This window comes from Ananas comosus, linkage group 9, assembly GCF_001540865.1.
Source record: "Ananas comosus cultivar F153 linkage group 9, ASM154086v1, whole genome shotgun sequence".
Lineage (NCBI taxonomy): Eukaryota > Viridiplantae > Streptophyta > Magnoliopsida > Poales > Bromeliaceae > Ananas > Ananas comosus.
Window position 1 is genome coordinate 1,344,980 of NC_033629.1, and position 25,878 is coordinate 1,370,857.

The 25,878-nt window shown below is 33.5% G+C and overlaps 4 protein-coding genes across 6 annotated transcripts; 2 read left to right on the top strand and 2 right to left on the bottom strand.

The window, feature by feature from the left end:
• Positions 26 to 2,540, top strand: LOC109714996 (mitochondrial import inner membrane translocase subunit TIM14-3-like). Its single transcript, XM_020239772.1, has 4 exons — positions 26 to 214; positions 420 to 465; positions 1,457 to 1,635; positions 2,029 to 2,540. The coding sequence occupies exons 2-4, from the start codon at positions 463 to 465 to the stop codon at positions 2,183 to 2,185; spliced, it is 339 nt and encodes a 112-aa protein (XP_020095361.1). The 5' UTR covers positions 26 to 214; positions 420 to 462; the 3' UTR covers positions 2,186 to 2,540.
• LOC109715174 (transcription factor JUNGBRUNNEN 1-like) lies at positions 13,726 to 15,615 on the top strand. Its single transcript, XM_020240057.1, has 3 exons — positions 13,726 to 13,993; positions 14,484 to 14,782; positions 15,060 to 15,615. The coding sequence occupies exons 1-3, from the start codon at positions 13,771 to 13,773 to the stop codon at positions 15,498 to 15,500; spliced, it is 963 nt and encodes a 320-aa protein (XP_020095646.1). The 5' UTR covers positions 13,726 to 13,770; the 3' UTR covers positions 15,501 to 15,615.
• On the bottom strand, positions 17,611 to 21,402 carry LOC109715172 (protein JASON-like). 3 transcript variants are annotated; one of them, XM_020240054.1, is made up of 7 exons: positions 21,127 to 21,402; positions 20,976 to 21,033; positions 20,767 to 20,855; positions 19,628 to 19,818; positions 18,884 to 19,538; positions 18,711 to 18,793; positions 17,611 to 18,065 (listed from the first exon to the last, which is right to left on the bottom strand). In XM_020240054.1, exons 1-7 carry the CDS (start codon positions 21,211 to 21,213, stop codon positions 17,996 to 17,998), a joined length of 1,233 nt encoding a protein of 410 aa, XP_020095643.1. In that variant the 5' UTR covers positions 21,214 to 21,402; the 3' UTR covers positions 17,611 to 17,995. The 3 variants fall into 3 exon arrangements, with proteins under 3 accessions (XP_020095643.1, XP_020095644.1, XP_020095642.1); XM_020240055.1 differs by having other exon boundaries at positions 19,628 to 19,725; positions 20,976 to 21,036; XM_020240053.1 differs by having other exon boundaries at positions 20,976 to 21,036.
• Positions 22,657 to 24,743, bottom strand: LOC109715175. Its single transcript, XM_020240058.1, has 3 exons — positions 24,460 to 24,743; positions 24,242 to 24,265; positions 22,657 to 23,272 (listed from the first exon to the last, which is right to left on the bottom strand). Exons 1-3 carry the CDS (start codon positions 24,641 to 24,643, stop codon positions 22,956 to 22,958), a joined length of 525 nt encoding a protein of 174 aa, XP_020095647.1. The 5' UTR covers positions 24,644 to 24,743; the 3' UTR covers positions 22,657 to 22,955.

A 25,878-nucleotide genomic window follows, 5' to 3' on the forward strand; every position in this document is an offset into this window, starting at 1 on the left:
CAAATTTCCTATTTCCCTGTAACTCATTTCCGGTTCCCTGCAAGATCCGAGAGGCGGCGCACACCGCCAATTTCTTTTTCTTGGAGCCAAAGCAAAAGCCTACAACGGTCCCTGTTATTAAAAATAAAAACCCCACCTTTTCTCCTCTTCTCCTCCACAACACCTCTCTCTCTCTCTCTCTCTCTCTCTCTCTCTCTCTCTCGGGGAGTTTAAGGTATTCGATCTCTCTCTTTTCGAAATTTCGATTAGCTTTTGATCACATTATGTTGAACTAAGTGCTATTACACGAAGTTTGTAGCATCAAAATTGTGATTTTTATTGGCTTTTTATAAGCTTTTCTTCAAGTTTGAGTGTACATGCAAGCTATTTTTCTCTCTTTGTGCGTTTTTATTGGTCTAACTTGCGTCCTTTGTTTGCAGCTACTAAGATTTCACGGATTGGTGTGTGGATTTAGCTCAGTTCATGGTAAGATGCTTCAATTCTGAGTCTTTTAAGTGGTGCATTTTGTGTTTCATTGCAATGCCCACTAACTGTTTGATAGGGGTTCATAGTGTCTACTTCGATTGCTTTTAGCCAATGTGTTATTCTTTGGTGATTGTGGTATGATTTAATTATCGATAATTCGTTGCTTAGCTTTGATAAAAACCATACCATGATTTTAGTTTTTGCTTAATGTTTATGATGATGTGCTTGGCATTTTATGGGCTTCCGTAGTTGGTCACTTGTAGTAATTCCCCTGTTGATTGTATGTATCTGATTTGTAAAATCATCTGTATAGTTTTGATGTTGGGCTAATACTTGTATAGAATGTTGAAGTATTGAACACCTTTAGATTGTTCTTCTTGTAGTTCATTATCTCATTTGTCATGTTATTTTTCCTTCATTTCAAAGTAAACATGTAGAGAATTAGAGATGAAGTGAGGGGTAGCTCAATTCCAAAGTTTTGATGAATTAGTAGTTTCTGCATTATCCTAGAAGAAGTAAAATGTGACATGTTATTGTGTCTTTCTATGCTATTTCCTCTATCTATCTTATGATGCATTCTGTTTTGTGTTTGTGCATGTGCTTTGGATTGCCAGATGACTTAAAAGGCACTTTTTAGTTGGAAGAAAATCCGGTACTACTAATGCATTCATCTTCAAGATGTGCTACCCCTCACTTTGTTTCTAGTTTTGCACTTCACCGTTTAGTTTATTCCTGCAATATCTGAAATCAAATGCAAAAAAAAAGATTTTTTCTGGGTAAAAGAAGTTATTCCTCGCGCAATGTGCGAAAAAATTCTTGTATAACATCCTTTTCTGACCTCCAGTTTTTCCACTGTTGGTATCGTCCTGCATTTCTTTAGTGAACACTTTCTTTGGCAATCTATCATTGTTTGGAATCATCATTCATTTTTGCGATGTAAACTTACTAATTTCTTCTCTCTTCTTTCCTTACCCCGCCTTTGCCAATTCAGACGACTCCTTTAGTTGCTGGTTTAACCGTAGCAGCAGCTGCTTTGGGAGGCAGATACATGATTCAGGCATGGCAAGCATTTGGTGGTCGTGCAGCGGTTCCTCGGGTACGGAGGTTTTACCCTGGTGGATTTGAGCGGCAAATGACTAGAAGAGAAGCGGCATTGATCCTTGGCATTAGGTATATGTCTCTCTAAAGCTTACGTCAAGTAAATTGATTTAACTTATATTAACTACTTTTGGCTCCTTTGGGGACAAATTTAGGTTGGATAACTTTTATATCTCCAGTTTATCCTGATATCCTGGAATAATCGATCACCAAAATAGTTTTACGTTTGCTTTAACATTAGTGGGTTAATTGTAATGACTCTGAATAAATGAAACAAAGTGAGGGATTTTAGAATAACACGGATGGACCGGAATTTCTATTTCTTCTCAAAAGTGTATGTAGCCTTTGACGGACGATGGGATAACTTGGGTTTTCCTTTTGCTGTCCCCTAAACAAAATGCGACCTAAGCCAATAATATATTATGATGGATGTAATTAGAACCGAGTCTCGTTCTGTTGTTTCAGGGAGCATGCTGCAATGGAGAAGATCAAAGAGGCTCACAGGAGAGTGATGATTGCTAACCACCCTGACGCCGGAGGAAGCCATTATCTCGCTTCGAAGATTAACGAGGCAAAGGATGTGTTGGTCGGAAAAGTAAAGGGTGGCGCCTCCGTCTTTTAGTCGCAGCAAGGTGACATCAAGATTACACACACTTATTTCTTTGGACTATAGAGAAATCACTATAAATTGGAGATGGCAACAGCATGACATTCTTTTCATAGCTCCTGATTAGTTGTCCTGTAGTCAGGAACAGGAATCACCATTAATGATTATAAAATGTTTATCATCTATGATTTAGAGCAGTGAGTCATTCTAGTAGTAACCATGGCACAAAAACAACAATTTAAAGCCTTAACTACACTTGACTACAATGGTTCTCTCTTTATCTCTCTCTCAAACACACTTATGCACACACTGTGGAGAATGTGAAACAACTATTTTCTGCTTGAGGTATTTGAGAAAAATGATTGTTTTATATGCCATCGTAATCTGAGGTTTCGAGTTCAAGACCATTCAAGCTTCTGGTCTCATTTAATTTTTTTCGTGTATTTGAAAAAATAATAATAATTTGTGTTTCACATGGCTTCATATCATTCTATGTTCTTGGTCTTTAAGGTATCGTTTGGTTCGGATATAAATAAGAACTGTCTATTTCAGAGATATGTATAAGTTTAGGTGTAAACAAGAATTAAATTAATTTTGTATTTGGATGAAAATTGGGTTGTTTCCTGGAAGAAGAAAAATAATGTTTGGATAGATAAGATAGAATTAAAAGGATAGTAGATAGTTATAAATAAAAAATAATTATTATAATAAATTTATAAATTTTATAAAAATGCTACATAAACTTAAATTTATTAAAAATAATTTATTATAATATTTAAATATGATTTATTATAAAATTTAAATATAAATAATATGTATTAATATAGCATAATTAATAATTTTATAATAAAAATAATATATTATAGTATATAACATATTATATTTATATAATTTAGTTTTAATTCAATTTATAATTTTAATGAAGTTTGAAAGAACTATTCCACTAAAATGGTGGAATAGTAAATTCCAAGCTATTCCGGGATAGCTGGAAATAGCAAGATTTGACCGGGATAGAATATTTCGGCCAAAAATCATTTCGTTTAGTGGAATAGCGGGGATAACTTTTGTTATCCTGTTTATATTCCGAACCAAACGGGGCCTAAACATAAGAGGGATATAACTTATAATCTATAAGCCTGATTTTTAGTAGCCTAAGTATACGTAGATAAAAGGATTGGTTTTACAGAGAAATGAGAAAAATTTATTATGGGTCTTTCTTTCTTTTGTTTCCCTTTTTTCTGAGTGAAACATTGTGCAAGTTTTGCATATTCCAAATGGGAATAAGAAATTGTGGTTAAGAGACAATAAATTTCTACTATGTTCTGTACTCAAAAGAATCAAAAAAGAAAAAAAAAAAAAAAGAATCTGATAATGCAATGTAGGGATTGTTGTAGAACATGAAATCCATGCAATAGGAAATTTGGCAAATAATAAAGTGAAAATGTACTTTTGTATTATGTAACTAAGTATAGTTGGGCCCAATTTGAAGTAAAATGAAGGGTTAATTTCATATATATTCCTACAAATATAGTGAATGACAAATATATCTCTACAAAGCTTAACTGTCATATGTTGTCCCTACAAAAATCTTGATATTTTCAAATATGCCCCTTTGGTTTGTTATCGTTAGAGAACCGTTTATATTTTCAATTTTACCATCATAAATATATTCCTCCAAAAGTTATAAAAGTATAATATAAATAGGTAAAAATGTCAAAAATTAATCAGGGTTAAGTATTTAACCCATGGTTAACTAAAATTTTCTAACGGATTCTAACGGCAGGAGCATATTTGAAAATATTAGGACTTTTACAAAAATATTATATGAAAGTTAAACTTTGTATGGATATATTTGCCATTTATTATGTTTGTGGGAACCTGTATGAAGTTAATCCTAAAATGAATCACAGCTGCACCACTAAACTATATAGTCTGCAGGCGACTAAATTATTCTGGTAAATCACACAATTATGCCAAAACTTAAAATTGAATTTCTGAAAGAAGCATAAACCTCTGCCTGTGTAAAAATTAACTTTTTTATAAGCTCCATTGATTGGATGTAAATAAACCCTTACAAGTTACAAATTTAGAGTCAAGTTGAACCCAAAAAGAATTAAAAAAAAAGAAAAAGAAAAAGAAGAAGGCTCTTTAATTTGGAGTCCTTGAAACTAATAGTGATAAATTCTACAATTATTATTATTATTATTACTTGGTCAGGAGTTTCGTCTCCTACATCCCCTAACTCCAAGTTCTCCCACTAAATTCAAACGCAAGCTCTAATATTTTCAAATTTTTCTCCATATTTATATTATTACTGAAGATCCCCGTGATTTGACTTTAACCTGCAATCGAAGATTTACACTTGAAAAATCGTTTTGGATGATGTCGGAATATTGATCTTATATAACTTCAATCTGTTATCTTTTGCTTTCATCTATTTGAATTAAGTTTATTATAAATGTTTAAATTCCTATACACACACAGACATGCCTAGTCTAGGAGAAACAAAAAAAAAAAAAAAAAAAAAAAAAAAAAAAAAAGTACTTATTTGTCAAGAGTATTACTCTTCTAGTCTATGATACATAAAAAGGCCAAATGAAATGGTCCTGATCATCTTGGACTCAAAATGTGGCTAAACCCAGTCATGGTCTAATGGGATGGCTATGATATATACCAAAAAGACAAAAGAAAAAATCAACCCTAAAGAATAAAATCCATATGAAAGAAGAATTAACACACAAGTCATTTTATCACTACATGCCTTATTAAAGGAAGCAATTATATATGTATTATTATTATTATTATTAGGGAAAACTTCAAAAACCTTCCTTGTAGTTTCACTCTTTCTCACTTTAGTATCATATGGTTTAAAGTGTATCAAATTAGTATTCTGTGGTTTTGCACTTTCTCACTTTAGTATCCCATGGTTTAAAGTGTATCAAGTTACTATCCTGTGGTTTTGCATTTTCTCACTTTAGTACCCTATGGTTTAAGTACCCTATGGTTTAAAAATCATAGGGTATTAACTTGATACAAAAATAAAATCACAGGGTATTAACTTGATATACTTTAAACCACATGGTACTAAAGTGAGAAAGTGCAAAATCACAGAGTACTAACTTGATACACTTTAAACCATAAGGTACTAAAATGAAAAAGTACGAAACCACAGTGGGATTTTTTTGAAGTTTTTCCTTATTGTTATTATTATTATTATTTTGGTTCAACAAAGTCATGAGTCATATATGCTCATATAAGAAAATTAACATAGCCGGGGTTTTTGACTGTTCGAAATTAACCTCACTTTTCTTTGCTTAATTGTGCAGTTATAATAAATTAACCGCACGCTAAGTCGCTTTAGCGCCATCACTTTTGAAAAGGAATATATCTACAAAAAAGAACTTCATATTTCTTCATATTGATCAGCATTTGAATACATGAACTTTTAGCACATTTAGAGAGTATTAGTTTTTCATGAACATGAAAAAGTGTTCTTTATCAAATGACTTTTACTTGCTGTGCATTGGAGTTAACTTAGTCTTCAAATTCTCAAGTGGATGAAGAAAAAGAAAGCATTGCTATAAAGTCACAGTTGCCATAGAAAAAGAAAAGAAGTGAAATTACTGTTTCATTTTATCACAAGAACATCTTTACAAAAAAAAAAAAAGAAAAAGAAAAGAAAAGAAATTATCACAAACTATTTAAATTTGGAGGCAAAAATTAGAAGAGAGAGAAAAATAATTTAGTTATGGGTATTAATTTTAATTTTTCATGTATTTTAGGTGAAAGAGGCAACACAATAATTCTCACAAGAAGGTTAATTAGCCAGTCTCAATCATACTGTTAATTTCCTTATATTTTAAGTTTTATAAACTAACTAATAAAACTGTTCTATGGCAAATGAAGTTTTATTTTTCTTTCATTTTTTCCATCCTTTATGTTCCCAGCTTCCTATCTAGTAAACTCTTGTATTACATCAATTTTTATATTGCTCGAGAATTAAGAAGTTAGCAATTTAGAAAGAGATTCTCTCTCTCTCTCTCTCTATATATATATATATCCTAAATCAACTANCTCTCTCTCTCTCTCTCTCTCTCTCTCTCTATATATATATATATATCCTAAATCAACGATTCACATGCTGATTTTCGATCTTAGAATGTTCATATCAACGATTCACACCGTTAAAACTGAATTAAGATATTAAAATTTTTATAAATAAAATTTTATATTTTTTTAACATTATTTATTTTATGATCAATTTTTTTTTTTAAATTGTCAATTTTTAATGGCTACTATGGCAAATTTGTAGTTTAATCGTATAAAAGAATCTAAATTTATTCAAATTTTAATAAGAAATATTTTAAACATTTAGATCAAGGTTAGCATCCTTAATTTTGAATTTAAAAGTCTTATCCTCAAATTTTAAAGAGCGTTTAATTTTTTTCGTTTATTTAGATATAATTCACTTACTAGAATTTTATTTGTAAGAACTTTATATATCCTAAATCATATTTAACAATGTGAATTATTGATTTAAACATTCTAAGATTGAAACAAAAAATCTATATTATTAGAGCTCCAGCACTATAGATTGTATAGTAGCCTCATTCTATATATGTATATGATGATCATCGCCACATTGCATGTATATATAATATTGCTTGCCATTGTAGCTAAAAACAAAATAACCAAAAGTTTTAATTTAGTACTTTTAATTTAAAAATTTTACACTACCGCATAGTACGAATCATACGCAAGCACTTTACAAAACAATACTACAACTAAACAAACTATAAATATTCAACCCCTGCTCCTTAATAGAAAAACTATTTCTAAAGCCAAGCAAAATAACCGACCGTCCCTAGAGCAAGTGACAAAGGGTTTGATGGTTGGTATCTGAGGTTCTAAATTCGAATTCTAATTGATTCACATTTCTAGTTAAGTTTATTTCTAAATGAAATAAACGAAACGGATAGCGTGCTACCTATCTCTCTCTCAAAAACAAAAAAAAAGGGAAAACTTCAAAAACCCCCCCTGTGGTTTCATGCATTCTCACTTTCATACCCTGTGGTTTAAAACGTATCAATTTGCCCCCCTGTGGTTTCATTTTTCTCTTTTTGTTATCAATTTTATTATTTTTTTTCTTAAATCAGTGACAAAATTAAAATTAAAGGATGCTAAAGTGAATATTCGATAAACATAGATGGTTATCTGAAGTTTTTTGTATATAATTTAACGAAATATTAACGAAAAAGCTTCTGAAAAGATAAAAACGAAACCACAGGGGGGCAAATTGATACGTTTTAAACCACAGGGTACTAACGTGAGAATGCATGAAACCACGGGGGGGTTTTTGAAGTTTTCCCAAAAAAAAAGAAAAGAAAAAAAAAAAAGCAAAGAAAATAAGAGCTAGGCTACCTACTTTCGAAAGTAGAAAGGCTCAGTATTTGTAAGTTGTTTTTTATTAGAACATTCGATTCGGCGATTGATTTCGTTAAATATAATTTACATTATTGAAATTATTTAAAATTTAAAATTCTTAATTTTTTGATCTCATTGTCTAGTAAACGATCGGCCTCAAAATAAATTGCTGAAAATAAAATCTAATAAAAATAGTGAGAAAAGACTCAAATTTCAAATCAGCAATATTGATCTTAGTATTGATGTTAAGTAAAATTTTTCTATTAAAATTTCATGTAATTTGGATTATTCTACAACGTTGAACTTAAAAACATGCCATATCGATCGTTAAAATAGTTATTTTTCAGACATTTTGATCACTTAGTAAATGATATCGAAAAATTATAAAATTTAGTTTTTTGTTAGCTTCGATAACATAGATTATGTCTAACGGAGTCAATCGTCGAATCGAATGTTTTATCATTCAAAATAATTTATAGGGACAAAAATTTCCGTACTTTCGAATAGACTTGCTCAGCAAATAATAGTTTTACCAAGGATATATATTTAATTTGCTTGGTGGAGTTGGACACGGATGTACAAAAAGAGTCCCCGAGAGTAAGATAATTTTCCATGTCAAAGTCAAATGCCAAAGGTAATGTCAAGTGATCACATCCATACACTTGGAAGCAGTATCTTTCTTTTTCCTTATTAATTTTTTTTCTTTATTTTTATTATTATTATTATTATTATTATTATCACACTCAGTCAAATATTAATTGCATAATTAAAGATGGCTAAGACTTGTTCTCTAATCCCCAACTTAATTCCACAACACATGCATGCTAAAGAATTTTAAGCAACTCATTTGAAGAATATATAGCAGTTTTTTTGAACCAAAAAGAGTTGGACTAAGATGGAATTAGTTGTTAGTTCGCGAGTGTTAGTCATGGAGCCATCACTCATGCGAAAATGATATATTTTCTGAATATATTATGCGTGATGAGAAAGCACGATTAAAAAAAAATATATATATATTTTATTTTCAGTAAGTGATAAATATAGTGTATAACTCACACTGATTCGACTAAGATATAATTTTAGTGATCTCACTAAAAAATCAATATTTTAAAAATTAGATTTAACAACGAACTGAAATATTATTGGATCAAGAGTTTCTATCAGTGAATCAGATCTAACAACGAATTGAAATATTATTGGATCAAGAGTTTCTATCAATGACATCAGCATGACGCTTTAAATACATTATTATTATTATTATTATTTGGATAGAAAATATATATTATTATTTTAGTATTATATTTAATTATAAAATACTCACTTTTTATGCCAAATTAAATAGATACAGGTTTTTAAAATTTTATTTTCCATTATAGAACATAAAATATCTAAAAAATCAATTAAACATAAAATTAAAAATTACACTAATAAAGAAAAAGATAAAAATAAAAAATAAAAAAATCTAGCTGTTTTGTTTAGAACTAGACCGATTTACTGATTCGCCAGTTGAGCCATCAATTGGAAGGACTTTTTTTCAAAATAACTCTATAAATTCTAATTGGGTTAATAACCCTATAAATTTTTTTTTTAGGAAACTAATCAAATTTTCTTTTAAAGACGATGAACGATTCACTGCTTTCTGAACAATTCATCGCCTTTCTAATTTTCCACAAAAACGGTGAATTATTCATCGTCTTTTACGTATTTACTGTTTCTTTCTATATCTCATATATAATTCTATCTACCACATAAAAATATCAACTAATCACATATATAATCTTAAGAACCTGAAGATCCTAATAATTTATTCGTACAATTTTATATAATTTTAACAACCTAAAACCCTAATAATCTATTCATACAATCCTAATTATTAAATAAAAATTCTAATAATTCACGTATAATCCTAATAACTTCACTTTTTTCTATTTCCCATATAATCCATGTACAATCTTAATAAATACGGTGAACGATTCACCGTCTTTAAAAAACATGAGAGTATGCGATGAACAATTTACCTCTTTTAAAAAGTATGAAAAATACAGTGAATGATTCACCGCGTTTCGAAAAAAAATCCTACGTGGTAAATAGAGGATTAATTTGCCAAATATAAATTTGACCGAATTATCTTTTAAATTATAAAATTTTAAAGAGTGATTTTATAAAAAAGTCCGATTCGGACGGTACTCAAAGTTGATTTTTGACATATTCGATTCAAATGGTTAATTAAATAGGAATGCTTTATTAATTCAAAGTTGTATTTTTGCACACATATTAAACAAGACATAAATTTTATGGACACCATGTCCCCATAAATTAATTTAGGATCGCCATGAATGGATGCCGCGTGGCTCCTGAACTTCTCCGATGGGCGCCACGTAAACCCCCATGCGGGGCACATCGCCCCGCTGCTCGGCCATTTGGGAGAGCAGTAGGGTTTTTTCTAGTGCACCCGGTGCACCGATTTTAACTCCAAAATTTTATTTTTATTTTTAATTATAACTTAATATAATAATAGAGATATATATTTTATGACATTTAAAAATATATGTAAAAGAATTTTAATTATATATATATATATATTTATATTATATTAAATTATAACTAAAAAGTAAAAAAATAAAATTTTATAGTAAAAAACGATGCACCAGATTTATCAAAAAAAAATCCGACTGTTCCCTCACGCGGCAGATGCCACGCGGCATCCATCTATGGCGTTCCCAAATTACTTTCGATGGACACAATGTCCATAACATTTTTATCCTACTAAACGGCCTTGATAAGGAAGAGACGTCGAATGATGAGACATTAATAATAAAAAATTACGTTTAATATTTATTATTATAATTATCTTATACCTGATTTTTTCTCTCTAAAGACAAAATTGATCATAGGGTCCTCCTGCTCTTGTCCTGTACTTTTCAAATTAAATTATATATATATATATATATATAGAGTCCGGCTGAGGTACTATCGTGGTGCTATCGAGTTTTTCACCGTTAAATTTAACCCTCTGATTATTTTTACCCGTTAGATTATACTATTCAACAAACCACTCACTCAATCCTAGAGGGTCCACATCATCCTAGCCACCCATTTCTCAATCTAAGGGCTAAAAAATCAATAGCACCAATAGTTTGATGCTATTGATAGTATTCCAGCCTAGTTCTATATATATATATATAGAGAGAGAGAGAGAGAGAGAGAGATAGACTTGGACTGGGCTACTATTAGTAGCAAAATCCCATTGTTGCTACCAATTTTTTAGCCTTTGAATCAACTCTTTTCATTATTTCTAACCATTGAATTAAATACTATAACCTAGTAGGGACCACTCAACCCTAGGGGGACTACTCAACTCTAATCGACTAATATCATCCTGACCTTACAATTTTTCATCAAAGGGTTAAAAACTTGATAGCAAAAAGAGCATTTTACTATTAATAGTATTCCAGCCTAATTCTATATATATATACTCCGACTACTATATACTTTTATGAGTATTGACTGTCTTATACTCATAAATTTTCGGCCCTTAGATTTATTTCATTAATCATTTTCATTCGTTAGATCATACTACTTAACCAACTACTCACTCAACTCTAGGGGACCACTATCATTTTAAGTGGGGACCACCATCATCCTAACCACACATCCCATCAATTAACGGTTAAAAATTTATGAGTAAAAAGAGATCTATACTCATAAGAGTATAGTAGCCCCAGCCTATATATATATATATATATATATATATATATATATATATAGTAAGGCTACTATGCTATCGGAAGCACGAAGCCTTCCGTGCTTCCAGCTCGTTTTCGATGTTGCGACTTTCGAATCGTCGATCAGCTCCGTTAAACTTGATCTAGAGTATTTGAAGTACCTAGAAAATAAATTATACGATTTTTCGATATTATTTACCTAGTGAACGAAGGGGCTCAAAATCAACAGCTGAAAATAAAAATCTTACAAAACGTTATAATATGACATTAAAATTTTAGATCAAAGATATTAATCTTGTTTTATATAGTATAAAAAAAATTTTATCAAAATTTCACGTGATTTGGATATTTCTACACCGTTAAACTTGCAAACGGCTCACTACGGCCATTAAAATTATTGATTTTGAGTCCCTTCGATCACTAGGCAAATGATATCGAAAAATCATAAAATTTATTTTCTAGGTACTTCAAATACTCTAGATCAAGTTTAACGGAGCCGATCGACGATTCGAAAGTCGCAACATCGAAAACGAGCTGGAAGCACGGAAGGTTCCGTGCTTTCGATAGCGCGCGCGCCCGCACACACACACACACACACATATATATATATATATATATATAAATATAGTCCGGCTACTGTTCTCTTATAAGTACGATCGCTCTCGTACTCTTATAGAGTATAGTAGCCCTAGCCTATATATATATAGGGAGAGAGTCCGGCTGGGCTACTATCGATAGCACGAAACATTTTATGCTATCAAGTATTCTGCCGTTAGATTTATCTCTTTTATCATTTTCATCCGTTTGATTATACTATTTAACTAACCACCCACTCAACTCTATGAGGCCAATATTATTCTAACCGCACACCTTTTAATCCAATGGCAGAAAACTTAATAGCACCAAGTTATTGGTGCTATTAATTTTTTAGCCCTTGAATTAAAAAATATGTGGTTAGGATGATGTGGGCCCTCCAGGGTTGAGTGATTGATTTGTTGAATAATATAATTTAACGGGTAAAAATAATCAAAGGGTTAAAATTTAACGGTAGAAAATTCGATAGCATCAAGTCCTTTGTGCTATCAATAATGTCCCAGCCGGACTCTCTCTGTCTCTCTCTCTCTCTCTCTCTATATATATATATATAGACCAAAATTATGAGAATTAGGAATGTTTCAATGTTGTTATTATACATACACCATCGTCTGATCCGAGGGGCCATGTGATGATGGACGGTGGAGATTAAATGATCCCTTCCCACGTTGTGGGAGTAATCCTCTTGTGGAGTGTGCTCATTGCTCAAATGGGAATATGGTTAGAGATTCGAATTTTTTTCCGGGGCTTAAGATGTCCCCCCCTTTGGGATCTCTCGACCTTTCTTCGCACGTGCGATGAACATAAGAAAAAAACAAAAAAGGAGGGAAAATTGTACGGAGACCCCTCAGCTATACATCTTTCTCAAAAGGGCCCTCGAACTTTCTTGTACTTAAGAAATGCTTTTGCGTCACGCGCTCCTACGATCAGGTCAAATTCTCTAGCCCAAATTAAATCACATCTATATCATGTGCATTTACGGTTGAGAGGTTTAAATCTAGTTATTAGTATTAAAATTTTGAAAAAAATTCAAATATCATTCATGTGGTTTTGTATTTTCTTACTTTAATACCCTATGGTTAAAATGTATCAATTTCGTACCCTGTGATTTTATTTTTATTTTTTTTGTTATCCCTTCATTATTTTTTTTTATTAAATTAGTGATAAAGTTAAAACTAAAGAGTACTAAAGTGAATATTCAATAAACTATAAATAGGATATCTGAAGTTTTTGTATATGTTTTAACAAAAAGTTAACAAAGGGACTGAAAAAAAAAAGAAATATGAAACCACATATTAAATTGATACATTTTAAACCACAAAGTACTAAATTGAAAAAATGCGAAACCACAGGGGTGGTATTTGAAGCTTATCCTAAAATTTTTATGATCTTTATATTACCATTTAATTAAGATAGGGACTAATCCGAGATTAAAACCCTATCTAGCATGTGTGAGAGAGCTACGATACACACATGATCCCTTCTATAAGTTTTTTTTTTTTTTCTTTTTCTCTAATGTGATGAAGCAAATGGCCCTTTAATATAACATATCGAACGGCTATAATTCTCTACGTCGACCAAGCTCAAACATCTTGACTCGGTCTGTTCACTTTGCTCTCATTCTACATCCCGATTTTCAAAGCATCCCCATCACATGACTTGTGCATAGCTACATCATGCATTTACCTATCTATATATATAACCATTATGTATGTTATTTATAAATATCCCCCTCCCCACAAGCTCACAAAGCTCATATATTATTATTATTACATTATACGCTCCTTTGTTTACACGCGAGAGAGAGAGAGAGAGAGAGAGAGAGAGAGAGAGAGAGAGAGAGAGAGAGAGAGAGAGATGAATATGAAGAGTGGAAATGGAGATCGACAAGGTGAAGAGGAATTGGTGGAAGAAGCAGTAGAAGATGAGGAGGACGTGGAGCTTCCCGGGTTTCGGTTTCACCCGACGGATGAAGAGCTTGTGGGGTTTTATCTACGTAGAAAGGTGGAGAAGAAGCAGCTGAGTATCGAGATCATAAAGGAGATGGATATATACAAGTATGATCCCTGGGATCTCCAACGTAAGTATATAGTTGCACCAATGAATCTTTTTTGTTCTATTCTACTATAGTACCTGATCAATATGTTCTCGGTTTCAATAGTGATTAGTAGCATATTCTTTATAAAATGATCCAAAGAGAGCACCCAAAAGGTATTTAATTAGTAAAGAGTGTTACGGAAGATCAAAATGAGCGAAGGTATAGTTTAGATGTGCATGGTAGAGATCAAATAGATAAGGCGTGTGGAGAATTAGAAAGATGCTTAATTTATCTATTCCTGTTTACTTAAGAGCAAATGAGGTGATGCATTAGATCGATCAATTTGGGTCCAGACGATGGGTGTATATCGTACGAACCCTGACCCTAACTACACCAATTGCATCAGTCTATTCTATTTACTCTGGAGTAAACGGGAGTGAGGGTGATATTTATAGAGACACCAAGCTTTATTTTCACCCATTAAATGCTGATCTTTTATATCTTTTTTTTACTTTTAATTGCTTTTTAAAAGTCAGCTCAGTGGGCGGGGAGAAAGAATGGTACTTCTTCTGCCTGAGGGGACGGAAATACAGGAACAGCATCAGGCCTAACAGGGTTACTGGGTCCGGATTTTGGAAGGCGACTGGCATCGATCGGCCGATATGTTCTTTGACCAAATCTGGCGAGTGCATCGGGCTCAAGAAGTCGTTAGTTTACTACCGAGGAAGCGCGGGAAAGGGCACGAAAACGGACTGGATGATGCATGAGTTCCGCCTTCCACCGGCCGACAGCAAGAATGGCGACAATACAAACCCTTCCCTGCAAGAAGCTGTAAGATTTCTCGTACCTTAAATTCTTAGATGAACTCTTTTGAATGTACATACCATGCCTGAAAAGTTTGTCAGGAGCATGTTTGTGTTTGGCCGGACTTCTGAAACAACTATTTTACTCAATAAATAAGCTAGCTTTCGCACGCTCTAGCAAAAGTGTGCTGCTATAGTGGGTATAGCTCAAGAAGAGATTCTTGTTGAAAAAATAAGTAGTACTTATTTAAATGACTCCACTTAAACTACACTTCTGAAGATCCACCGTATACATTTACTAACAGGAAATTTGGACGATATGCCGGATATTCAAGCGAAACATTACATATAAGAAGTACCCCCAAGATTGGAGAGAAGCGACGAGCAAGAAGATCCGGAGCGATGATGCGAGCTCAAAGTCGAATAGCTTCGAGTCCGAGTCCGGAGACGAATTGATCAGGTGCTATAATGCAGCCCCTGTGATTTTGCCGCAGCAACAACCTGATGATCATCAGCGTAAGGTGGCCTACAACAACTTTGAAGAGAAAAACCAATACATGTTCCAAGGACAATATTGGAACACAATAACACCCCAAACTCCATTAATGGCGTTTCATGCAAATAATAACACATACATTAATCCTCCCATGAATGAGTTTGTGAAGGACAATTGTTGGGATGAGCTTGGGAGAATAATGGAGGTTGTGACAGATCCAAGTGCAATTTGTGGATGGAGATATACTTAAATGAGCTTATTGTGTCTCCTCTTATTTCCAATTTCATATGTAATTAACTTATGAGCTCAATGAGGGGGTATACAAATTAAAGCTTTCACACTGCTAGCTACGTACACACATTAATTATGGGTTAGTTTACACAGAGTTGAGTGTAACCTTGTAATAATAGCTCAGAATATTTTTTTTTTTTTNATCCTCTGATGTATGGATATATATTAAAGAGAAAAATATAAAGTGATTTTCATAATATTATTTTCCTTTTCTCGCCCTTTTTTCCACTTTTTAATATAAATGCTTAGTTTCTTTTTCTTCTTTGCGTTCATCTCTTTCTCCTTTCACTAAGTATATATTAATCAAATTAAATTTACTATTTATAATTAAATAGGTAAACTTCAAATACCACTCATATGGTTTTGCACATTCTCATTTTAGTACCCACTGGTTTAGAGTGTATTAAGTTAGTACCCTGTGGTTTCTTTTTTTTTTTTTTCGTCAACTCCTCCGTCAATATTTTGTTAAATTATATACAAAAAACTTCAGATACCCCACATAGATTTATCGAATATTTACTTTAATACCCTTTAGTTTTAACTTTGTCACTGATTTAACGAAAAAAAATTAGTACTATGGATAATAAAAAAAAAATCATAAGGTGCTAAATGGATACACTTTAAACCACAAAATACTAAAATGAGAAAATACGAAACCATATGGGTGGCATTTAAAGTTTTACCTAATTGAATTTATGAATTTTAGGTCATTTATGTTAATAAAAAATCTGCAAAAATAACTCCTAGCCCTAACCCTACGTTAATCCTATATTAGTAGAAGCACACATAATTATCTACAAGTACATTTTCTTTTTTTTTTCTAATAATAGATTGACACGTAATGCATGAGCACTGGTACCATGCGTCTTGAAATTGAAGGACACATATTTAGTGTGAAAATAGAATAAGTTCGAAAATGATGGATACTTCAAAAACTATTGAAACAATCAATCCACGTGCCTATCTTATGAAAGTAATATGAGCATATTCATTCCCTATGAGACAAAATAATTTAATAAATTTATATGGCAATATCAAAATGGATCCAAAAAATCTATTCTACATGCCTATATGCTAAAACTGGTTGTCACTTGTCAAAAGAGATAAAATTAAAAAAGGAAACTATTCTCTCGTGCACACATTCAAACATTACAATTATTAATTTGAATAGTCAAACAGTAGACAAGTACACACTGGTGATTCTGGTCTCGTCTCTCACTATTGTGTTGAAAACACATTCCATATGAAGACTTTTTTACGACAAGCATATTAAATATAGTAACTAAATTTAAACATTTTAGACTAGTAATTTAGACATAACGAGTTATTAACGCTGATAGGCGGAGTCGCTATAGTTAGTATCAAAACTGATTTACCAGTCGAAAGTGTGAAATGAGCCTCACATTCCCAAAAGTGTGAGGTGGGTGCGAGAAACTTACACGTGATGTGTGACGGATGCACTAAAACTAAAAAGTAGGCTTAAATATTTTAGATTATCGGTTTGGGTCTAATAAATTATCAGTGTTAGTGGGCCAGACCTTTACATAGTCATAGAGCTCATCAGCCAAAAATATGTATTGTAGTTAAAGGTAACCAATCAAATGATCAAGCATAACACTTGCTTCATTTAATGATGAATGTGAAATTATACACTAAATCTCAAATTTTACACCATAGGAAAAGAACATAACACTAAATTATCAATATCAGAAAATGTGGTGGGGATTGCTTTTGTTTTCAACTAGGAAAAGCTATGAAATCAAGTCTTAGTTGCGGAATTTTACAGCAGTTTCATTTTGCATGAGTTGCGTGAGTTTAATCCATAAAATGCAGATTGGCCCACCCAGACAAATCTCATCAACCCTAGATTAGCCGTTTACGAATTGAATTTGAATATTCCGAGTACTAATCAGTTTGACATGTACAATCCAATTCAAAATGCACCAACCAACTTTGGAAGTCAAGATATTTCTACCATGGGGTTTTTGAATTCCATACGTCGGCTATTCAATTCGACGGGTTGGGTATAGTCTAGTCCAGTATGCATACAAAACAAAGGGAGGGTCAAGAAAAAGAAAAGTAAAAGCCCCTCAGAATTCATAGATGCAATACAACCTCTGAAGCAGTTAAAATCAACATAGTCGAAACAGAAACTAGAATGATCTTAAGCAAAAATGAACTGAACTAGTAATGCATACCAGAAAACTATTTGGCATCAAAAGCATTGATGACTTCTAAGTTTCTTTTTGTACAAGAACAAGCAGCAAAAACTAATACCTCATTTTTTGATGCTGCTGGTTGCTGATGGCAGAAGTAAACTGGAATGAGCAACAGAAACCACCGCTTGGAAAAAAAAAACCAACTATTGCAACACTGCCTTAATGACACATCAAGAACTCGAAGAGCTACGATCACAGACTAGCAACGACGGAGCAAGAAATATGACTAGAAGTTTCAGGATGCTGCTGTATCACTTTCCTCACCTTCATCCCTGAACTCAATTGATTTCCCATTAGAATGTTTCCTAGAAAGAAAAGAACAAACCAGCAAATTAAGTTAAACATAAGGCGGAGAAGAGTGCTTTCGAGATTTTGTTATTTTTCCGGATAGGACAAGAAAGCTTCGACAGTTGGCAATAACGCTTCTAAGTAGTAGTTCTTATACTTTCCAACTTCGTGCTGCTTATGGTTATCAGCATGAAGAGCAGGAAAGTATCCACCTAACAATCTTTTTTCGTCCAATCACCTATCTGGTTTTGGGAAATCCAACAAAAGAAATGCAAAGAGTTCTTTTTGCTGACTAATTCATGTATACTTTTGCAAATATATAAGTACAAGGGAGTTGATTGCTGTGACACATTGTGAAGGATAGGTTGGATCAACTTTTGATTTTTTTATTTATTTCATTTAGAAATAAACTTAGCTGAAAATGTAAATCAACTAGGATTCGAACTAGGGACCTCAGGTACCAACCATCAAGCCCTTTGCCACTTGCGCTAGGAACAGTCGGTAACTTTTGAATAATTAAGCTCAGAAGTCTAATCCCTGAGAGCTAATTAAACTAGGACGAAAAAAAAATCAATGGTGGAAAAAAAAATAGCTGTAGATAATTTACAGTGAGATTGAAATCGTATATGTAATTTACGGTATGATAAAATTGTGATTAAAACCTTTGGGACTGTAGTTTCTCTTCTGATAAAGCCTTCTCTAGCCTCTCCTCAAACGGGGTGGCATGCCAGCTTACTTTCTGATCCTGCTCTTATAATGCAAGATTTACTTAGATACAACTCGGGTTAATATTCATAGCACCGCAAAGGCTAAAAGATGGGAATGAACATCCTACCTCTTTATACTTGTTCGTCGAGTTGGGGATGCCATTTCCGTCCCACCACTTTGGAGGAACAGGATCTGATTCTTCCTCATTCCAATGTGCAGCAACCATTCCGATAATAGGCCTGTCCACATCAGAGCTCATTCCAGATTGAGACCTGGACTTTGGAGATATCTCGTACCTCCCTCCACTATTAGCCACTGGGGGTTTCAACCATTGAGATAAACTGGGAACAGCAAGTTCTGGATCATCCTGGTTTAATGGTCCCTTTGCTCTATTGGCCCAAGGTGTCACTGCATTTCTTTGACTCTCCCTAAATGCATGGTTTCCACACAATTCTGAATCTGTATGTTCTGAAGCTTGAGATAGGTTGTGTACAGGATTTAAAACTGGATACATGTATTGTGTACAGATTCTAGCGTTTTTTCTGGTTTTGAGTGACTCTTGATCAGCTGGATAAGCAGTTGCTGGAGTTTGCATTTCCTCAGTCAGTTTTAACAGCATCGGAAAGGGTTCACATTTAGAACCAAAGGATGGAAGATGGCTTTCTTTGCTTTCTTGCGGTGATGTATTCGAAGTTACACTGCCAATCCGACACTTGAGACCAGAGTCATGTTTTACCGTACTCTCGTGCTGCACTGAGGTTTGATGTCCCTTGCTAATAGAGCTACAATGAAGCCAAAACAGTTCATTCTGAATATTTTCCTGTTCAATTATTTGCTTAAACTAATAGGAGAGGTAAGCAGATAGCTGTACCTTCCATTTTCTGAAACTTCAGCAACTTGTTGTCCTTCAGTAAAAAGTGCTTTACCAGTTATACCAGGGAGCCATGAGCGAACAGGAGGCACACCACCCTGATCAAGAGTTTCAGCATTTCCACTTTCAGATGCTTTTCGAATTTCTTCTGGTGTTTCTAGTAAAGTGCCAAAAGATTTAAGAAACTTGGCCTGTCAAAACTTCTTAATTCAGCATATGAATGTCCAAGAGTTAACGATTTGAAGAAAGAGTAGTAATTATATCTGAAAAAGGTGTCAACCGATCAGCCCCGAGAAGTAGAGATACATAAAATAGTTCCAAAGGAATTCCAATTTACATTCTCGCTATTAGATACAGGTAATAACACTTTAGGACCTTAGCCTTAAACTTCAGATGCATGTACATGCAGTCGAATTGCCAGCAAAATAAAATAGCGAGTTACATGCTAACTTGTTGCAATCAGATTTGGTGTAATGATCTATGAAAAATTAAAATGGGTTTGATACATTTACAAACCGGTCTTAATTATAATCAGTGTGTGCAATCTATTTTAATAAGAGAGACATGATTGCTGGAGAAATTTAACCACTTTATACTACCAAAATACATTTTCTATCCAATGAGTGAACTACCATCAGCAACAAATGAGTGGCGTGCTTACCAGCTCGACGGAAGCATTTAAGTTTTGTATGGAGGGGCGTGATAATCTGATGACAAAGAGGAAAAGCCAACTATATATCATCGAGTGCAAACTCTAGTAGATGATACATGGACTATCTTATAGATACTTTAAACAGGCCTACACTGCCGTTACACAATGATCGATTTCCAAGCGGACCAATTAGTACGAAATGGACGATTCTAATCTTATTAATCAGCTCAAAATATATTGATTGTTTATACAATAATGATAATAAATCATAGTTGGTAAAACACCAGAGGGATAAAATTGCAAACTAGCGGTTGCATTTGCACTAAAACAAGCATAGATCAATGTGAAACTCTTTCTGCAAAAGATGAACCATTTGACCAACATAAACCATCAAATTAACATATACATAATAATTGCATTAAAATACAAAACACAAGCACCACAAGAAACTTGTTTGAATGGAAAATTGAGTTGTGCAAACGCATACCTCATCCTTGAGTTCTCTATCTGACCTCTCTTTATCACGCCTCTCTTGTGAATTTTGATACAAGCTTTTTTCACAGGGAGAACCTTTATCTTCACATACGAAAATTGAACCAAAATAAAAAATTAGCTACTAAAAAGCAAATTTATTACTAATTACAACAAAAAATCACACCAAATTACTCAAATTAGGCACACGATCATGATCATTACCTTCCCGTAAGAAAATAGCTGCTAATTGATTCTTCGACACCAATTTCTCCCCATTAATCTGCCGATTCCACAACAAAATAACCAAAAATACACGCCTCAAAACAAACTCATGCAATAAAACCTTAAAATAACACATAAATCCGCCACAAACCTTGTTCGCGGAAGCAATCGAGCTGGAGATGAAGTGATCCCCTCGATCATCATCTTTGATCCGGAAACAACCAAACAAGCATCCCATTCCGAGCGGAGATCGAAGCCCTAGAAACCTCCGCGATCGAGCTAGGGTTTTCGCCGAGCCCCTTCGAATCGCGAGCTTCGGAGAGCTCGTAGTGATCGAGAGAGTGAGGAGGCGTAGTTTGGAATTTGGTGTTTATACGTGTGCGTTTTAATTGAGGAAATTTGAAATTGAAATTGGGTGCCACGAGTGAGAGAGAGCGAAAATGATTTGAAAAAAAAAAATAAAAAAATATTGGGGAAATTTTTTGACCGTTTCATGGCGTATTTGGTGTGGGGCCCCTTGTCTTATCAATGAGTGGATCCGCAAAAAATATTTGACCCGCTCCGGTACCAAAGTACCAACTCATATATAGTACCAAAAATGGCAAAGATCCTTTTTTTTTTTCTTGAGAATAATAATATTACATTCATAATTTTTTTTTAAATAATGCGATCTAATACATTTTTAAAAAAAAAGTGAATATAATTCTTGCACTTTTTAATTTAAAAGTCAATATTTTACAATTATTCTAGTAATTTTTTTAATATTAAAAGTTTAAGAGTGTTGTTTACCATTTTGAATTAAAGTGTGAGATATGCACACTCATTTTTTGGATTTTTATATAGCATTTTCTTCTTCTTCTTTTTTTACGTATATATATTATAGTTGGTGTAAAAATACATAGTTCGGATTTATTTTTTAATTTCAAATTTATGTGTTAGTTAGTATTAGGAAAAATTCAATCACATGCTTTTAATGCTTAAGAAAAAATAACAATGTATAAAACTTATCTCAACTATCATTCATTTTGATCTGACTATCCAACTTTTAAAAATATAAATTTTTCTATCTAAGTTTTTAATTTATTTGATTGACTATAAGTTTAAATTTGAATACATCATTTATATTTACAAATTCAATTAATATATTTTACATAATTTATTTATTTACATAAATTAACTTAAATTTTGTATCTAAAGATATTTGAATCAGAAAATTTTAAAATTTAGATAATCTAATCAAAATGGTGAATAGTTCACATAAGTTCTATATAATTTTACGAATAAAAGAAAGTGATTTTCCATATTTATAGGTAAAAAGTATAAAACTAAAAGCAAACAACAAAGAGAGCAAACAAACTTGTATCATTTAAAATTTAAGTTCACGGACTCTTTCCACTCCATAAATTTGCTTCAAACTCCCAACCTCAGCTGTTTTTGGATCTAACCATTTTAATGGAATTTATTGAATAAACAAACAAGAAGAGGGGGGAAAAAACATCTTGCAGAAGAATTGTATGACTCTGCGACAACGACTACAATTCAAAACATCAATGGAAAAAAGGTTGTAAGACGAAAAATGATGCAATAAATAAGAAATTTCACTTGATTTTTCCGATTATTTAGTTATGTTAAAAATTCGCAGAAATCACTTCAAGGGAACTAAAACAAAAAAAAAAAAACAAAAGAAAAGAAGCAACAATCGATTCAACTGCGGTTCTTCATCAACCTGTTGCGTCACATAATGCATCTATGAACAAGTAACTTGGTTCCAACTTACTTTCCAAAAATGGTACACTTCTAAATGCGAAATTTAAGAGGATAAAAAGGAAATTGCTTCATTACTTCTTGGATAACTATCCTCTTAACATGATCACCGTATTGTAGGTCGACAAACTACCGTGGCAAGCGAGAAAACTCTATTTAGGTGAAACTGATTTCTCCATTTCGCCCTCTTCGAGAAGCGAGAACTCTCAACCTTATTCATTGAGACTTTACATTCCCCGGTTTCCACCCTTTTTGTCGAGCCCTTAATTCCCACAATGCGGTGAGCTTCTTCTGTTCGAGCAATGTGGCCTCGGCCCTCTCTCGTGCCTCCTCGCAGGTGTCCATTCCTGAGCTGCACTTGTCGGCTTCCTTTTGATACTGTGATGCCAACTTCTTCGCCTCGAGTAATGTCACGTCAGCACGCTGCTCTGCTTCCGTCGCCTCCTCTTCTCTCAACTTCAATTCTTCTGTGAGGAGGTCTGTGAAATTCTTGTCCATTTCTTCGCTAACCTCCGGGTCGCGTTTCGCACAATCTGCGGAAAAGAATTAAGTACTAATATAGTTGAGAAAACAAATGAAGTTATAAGAGGATTTGGTTCATCGGGGATTCATTTAAACCACTTTGTGCAAAGCAGGTCCATCATTGTAAGCACTAATTCATAAAGGGTCCGCTATTAAAATTCTATTTCAGCTATTTCGTTCTGATTAGGACGGTTCCTTGCTAAACGAAGTGAAATCACATTTTTATTACCATTTTCTCAATATTAAAATGCAAGAGAGGTGGCAATGGAAGTTAAAATGCAAGAGAGGCGGCAATTTTGATGGTCGCTTGTTTACTTCACCGATCAACAGATAGATAACTGATCCGTATTGTATTGGTACACCAAATTTTCTTGTGTTTGATGATCGGTGAAGTAAACAAGCGACCATCAAAATTGGAATCGTCTAATGCACATGACATGAAGGTAACTGGTGTCTGAAGAAGCAGTGTACTTTGAGGCGTTTGTTACCGTTCAAGAGCAGCAGTTTCTGGTGAATAAAAGTAAACCTACCTGTGAATGTTCCTCATGATCTGAAATTACCGTAATCTGTAGGAAGGCTCAGAAATAGAAATTTCCTTGAGGTAGCTCCTGTCAATATCAGATGAAAAATCTTTTTCTCCATCTTTAAGGGGATTGGCACGCTAATTAACCAACCTACTTTTGGAATTTAAGCAGATCAATGGTGAAAATAACTGGGAAAAGAGAACTCCTGTTTTACGTGACTCAATTTTACCATCTGCGCAATTTTACTGATAAAAAGTTCCACGAAATTAACAAAAATGCAAGTCAAATTGAACTAATCAAATCATGAGAACAGCATATAACCAGCAAATTTGCACTAATGACACAAATTCAACAAATAAATAAGACATTTGCAATTGCTTTTAGTCCACTCGAGCAATTAACCTCAATAACTACTTGATACCTCCGAAAGAAACTGGAAATTGAAATGATAATAACCTGTGATCGAGACGTTGCTCAACTCTGCAATCAGAAACAGGAAATCAGCGTCAGTACACTCGATCTAACAAAAAAACAAGTAAAATTGGGGAAGAAATGAAACTCGGATCTCGCAGATGCGCCACCGATCTCGTCGAATCCAAGGGAAAATTGGCACAGATCTCACATCTTCGAAGTGAAATCACAGGGTAAAGAGGAAGAGGTAAAAGGACCGGCACCTTCGGGGAGGGAGAGGAGGGGTTGGGAGGAGCAATCGCAGGAGCAGGGGGGGCACGAGGAGGAGCCGCCGAGGGCTTCGACGAGGTGCCAATAGAGAGGGGGCCCGACGATGTACGCCGCTAACCCTAGCCCCATCACCACGAGTATCGCCTTCAACAGGCTAGGGTTTAGGGCCCCCGCCATTATCGTTCACCTCCGAGCTCGCCGATCGAGAGTGAGAGAGGTGAGTGGTGAATGGTGCGCGGATTCGGAGGAATTATTACGAACCGCGTCGGTCGTGGTTAAAATACGCGCCCAATAATAAATGTTAGTGGGTTTGGACCAGATTCGGTAAATGGGTCGGGCGTGAATTTTGCTCGGACTCGTTAGTGGATTCGGACCGGATTCCGGTATTCTTTTTTTTTAAAAAAAAATTAATACCAAAAATAAAAATTAGGAATTTAGGATAGATGTTTATAAGAGAGTTTATTAGGACAAAAATTTGGTAGGCATCTGTCCCCAAACAAATCCCCAAACAACTGGACGGAGCCTGTGAGTGTGTGTCCGGACGTCCATTACCACAGCCCCTTTCTCCTTTTTCTCCCTCTCTCTCTCTCTAAAAAATAAAGCCCAGAAATTTTTTTTTCTTTTTCTTTGCTGTTTCCGAGGGTTGCGATGGACGCCGCGTGGTCGGCATCGTCCCCAAACAATTTTATCTGGGGATGATGCCCATCAAATTTTTGTCTAATTTACTAGGTGTTGTTGCATAGATTGTTTTATAATTTTTTATTATAAAACCTATAAAATAAATCAAATTTTAATGATTATATATTTGAGTGTAAATGATGTGTAGATAGTATGATAATTTACTTAAAAAAAAAACGAAAAAAAGAATAGCCTCCCAGAATTCCAAAAAAAAAAAAAAAAACGTACAGAACTATTGATTATTATAAATTAGCTACCTAATTTTTTAAAATTTTAATTTTAATATTCTAATTTGTTTTTTGAGTCAGTTTAAATACTTTAACTTCAAAATTTATACTAGAAATTTACTTTAATAAATATACAGTTGCGAAATTTACTTGAAATATATTAACACAATCTATAAAGATAAATAATATATTTAAATTTTAAAATTAAAATATACTGACTCAAATCAAATAAATAAAAAAAATTAATAACAAAGTTAAAATATTAAATATTAAATAACTGGTTTAAAATAATTCATAATTTAGAAAAATTGCTTTTTGAAAAGAAAAAATCTTCTATGGGCCGTGTGCCATGTGTCCACTAGTTTGGTTCACGCGAGGACGTGGTAGACCGGGTCGGAGAAATTTGTGACACGACACTAGGGGTGTAAACGAGCCGAACACCAGCGAGCTGGGGTTAGCTCGTGTGCGGCTTGTTCAATAAACAGGCTCGTGTTTAAATGGGCCGAA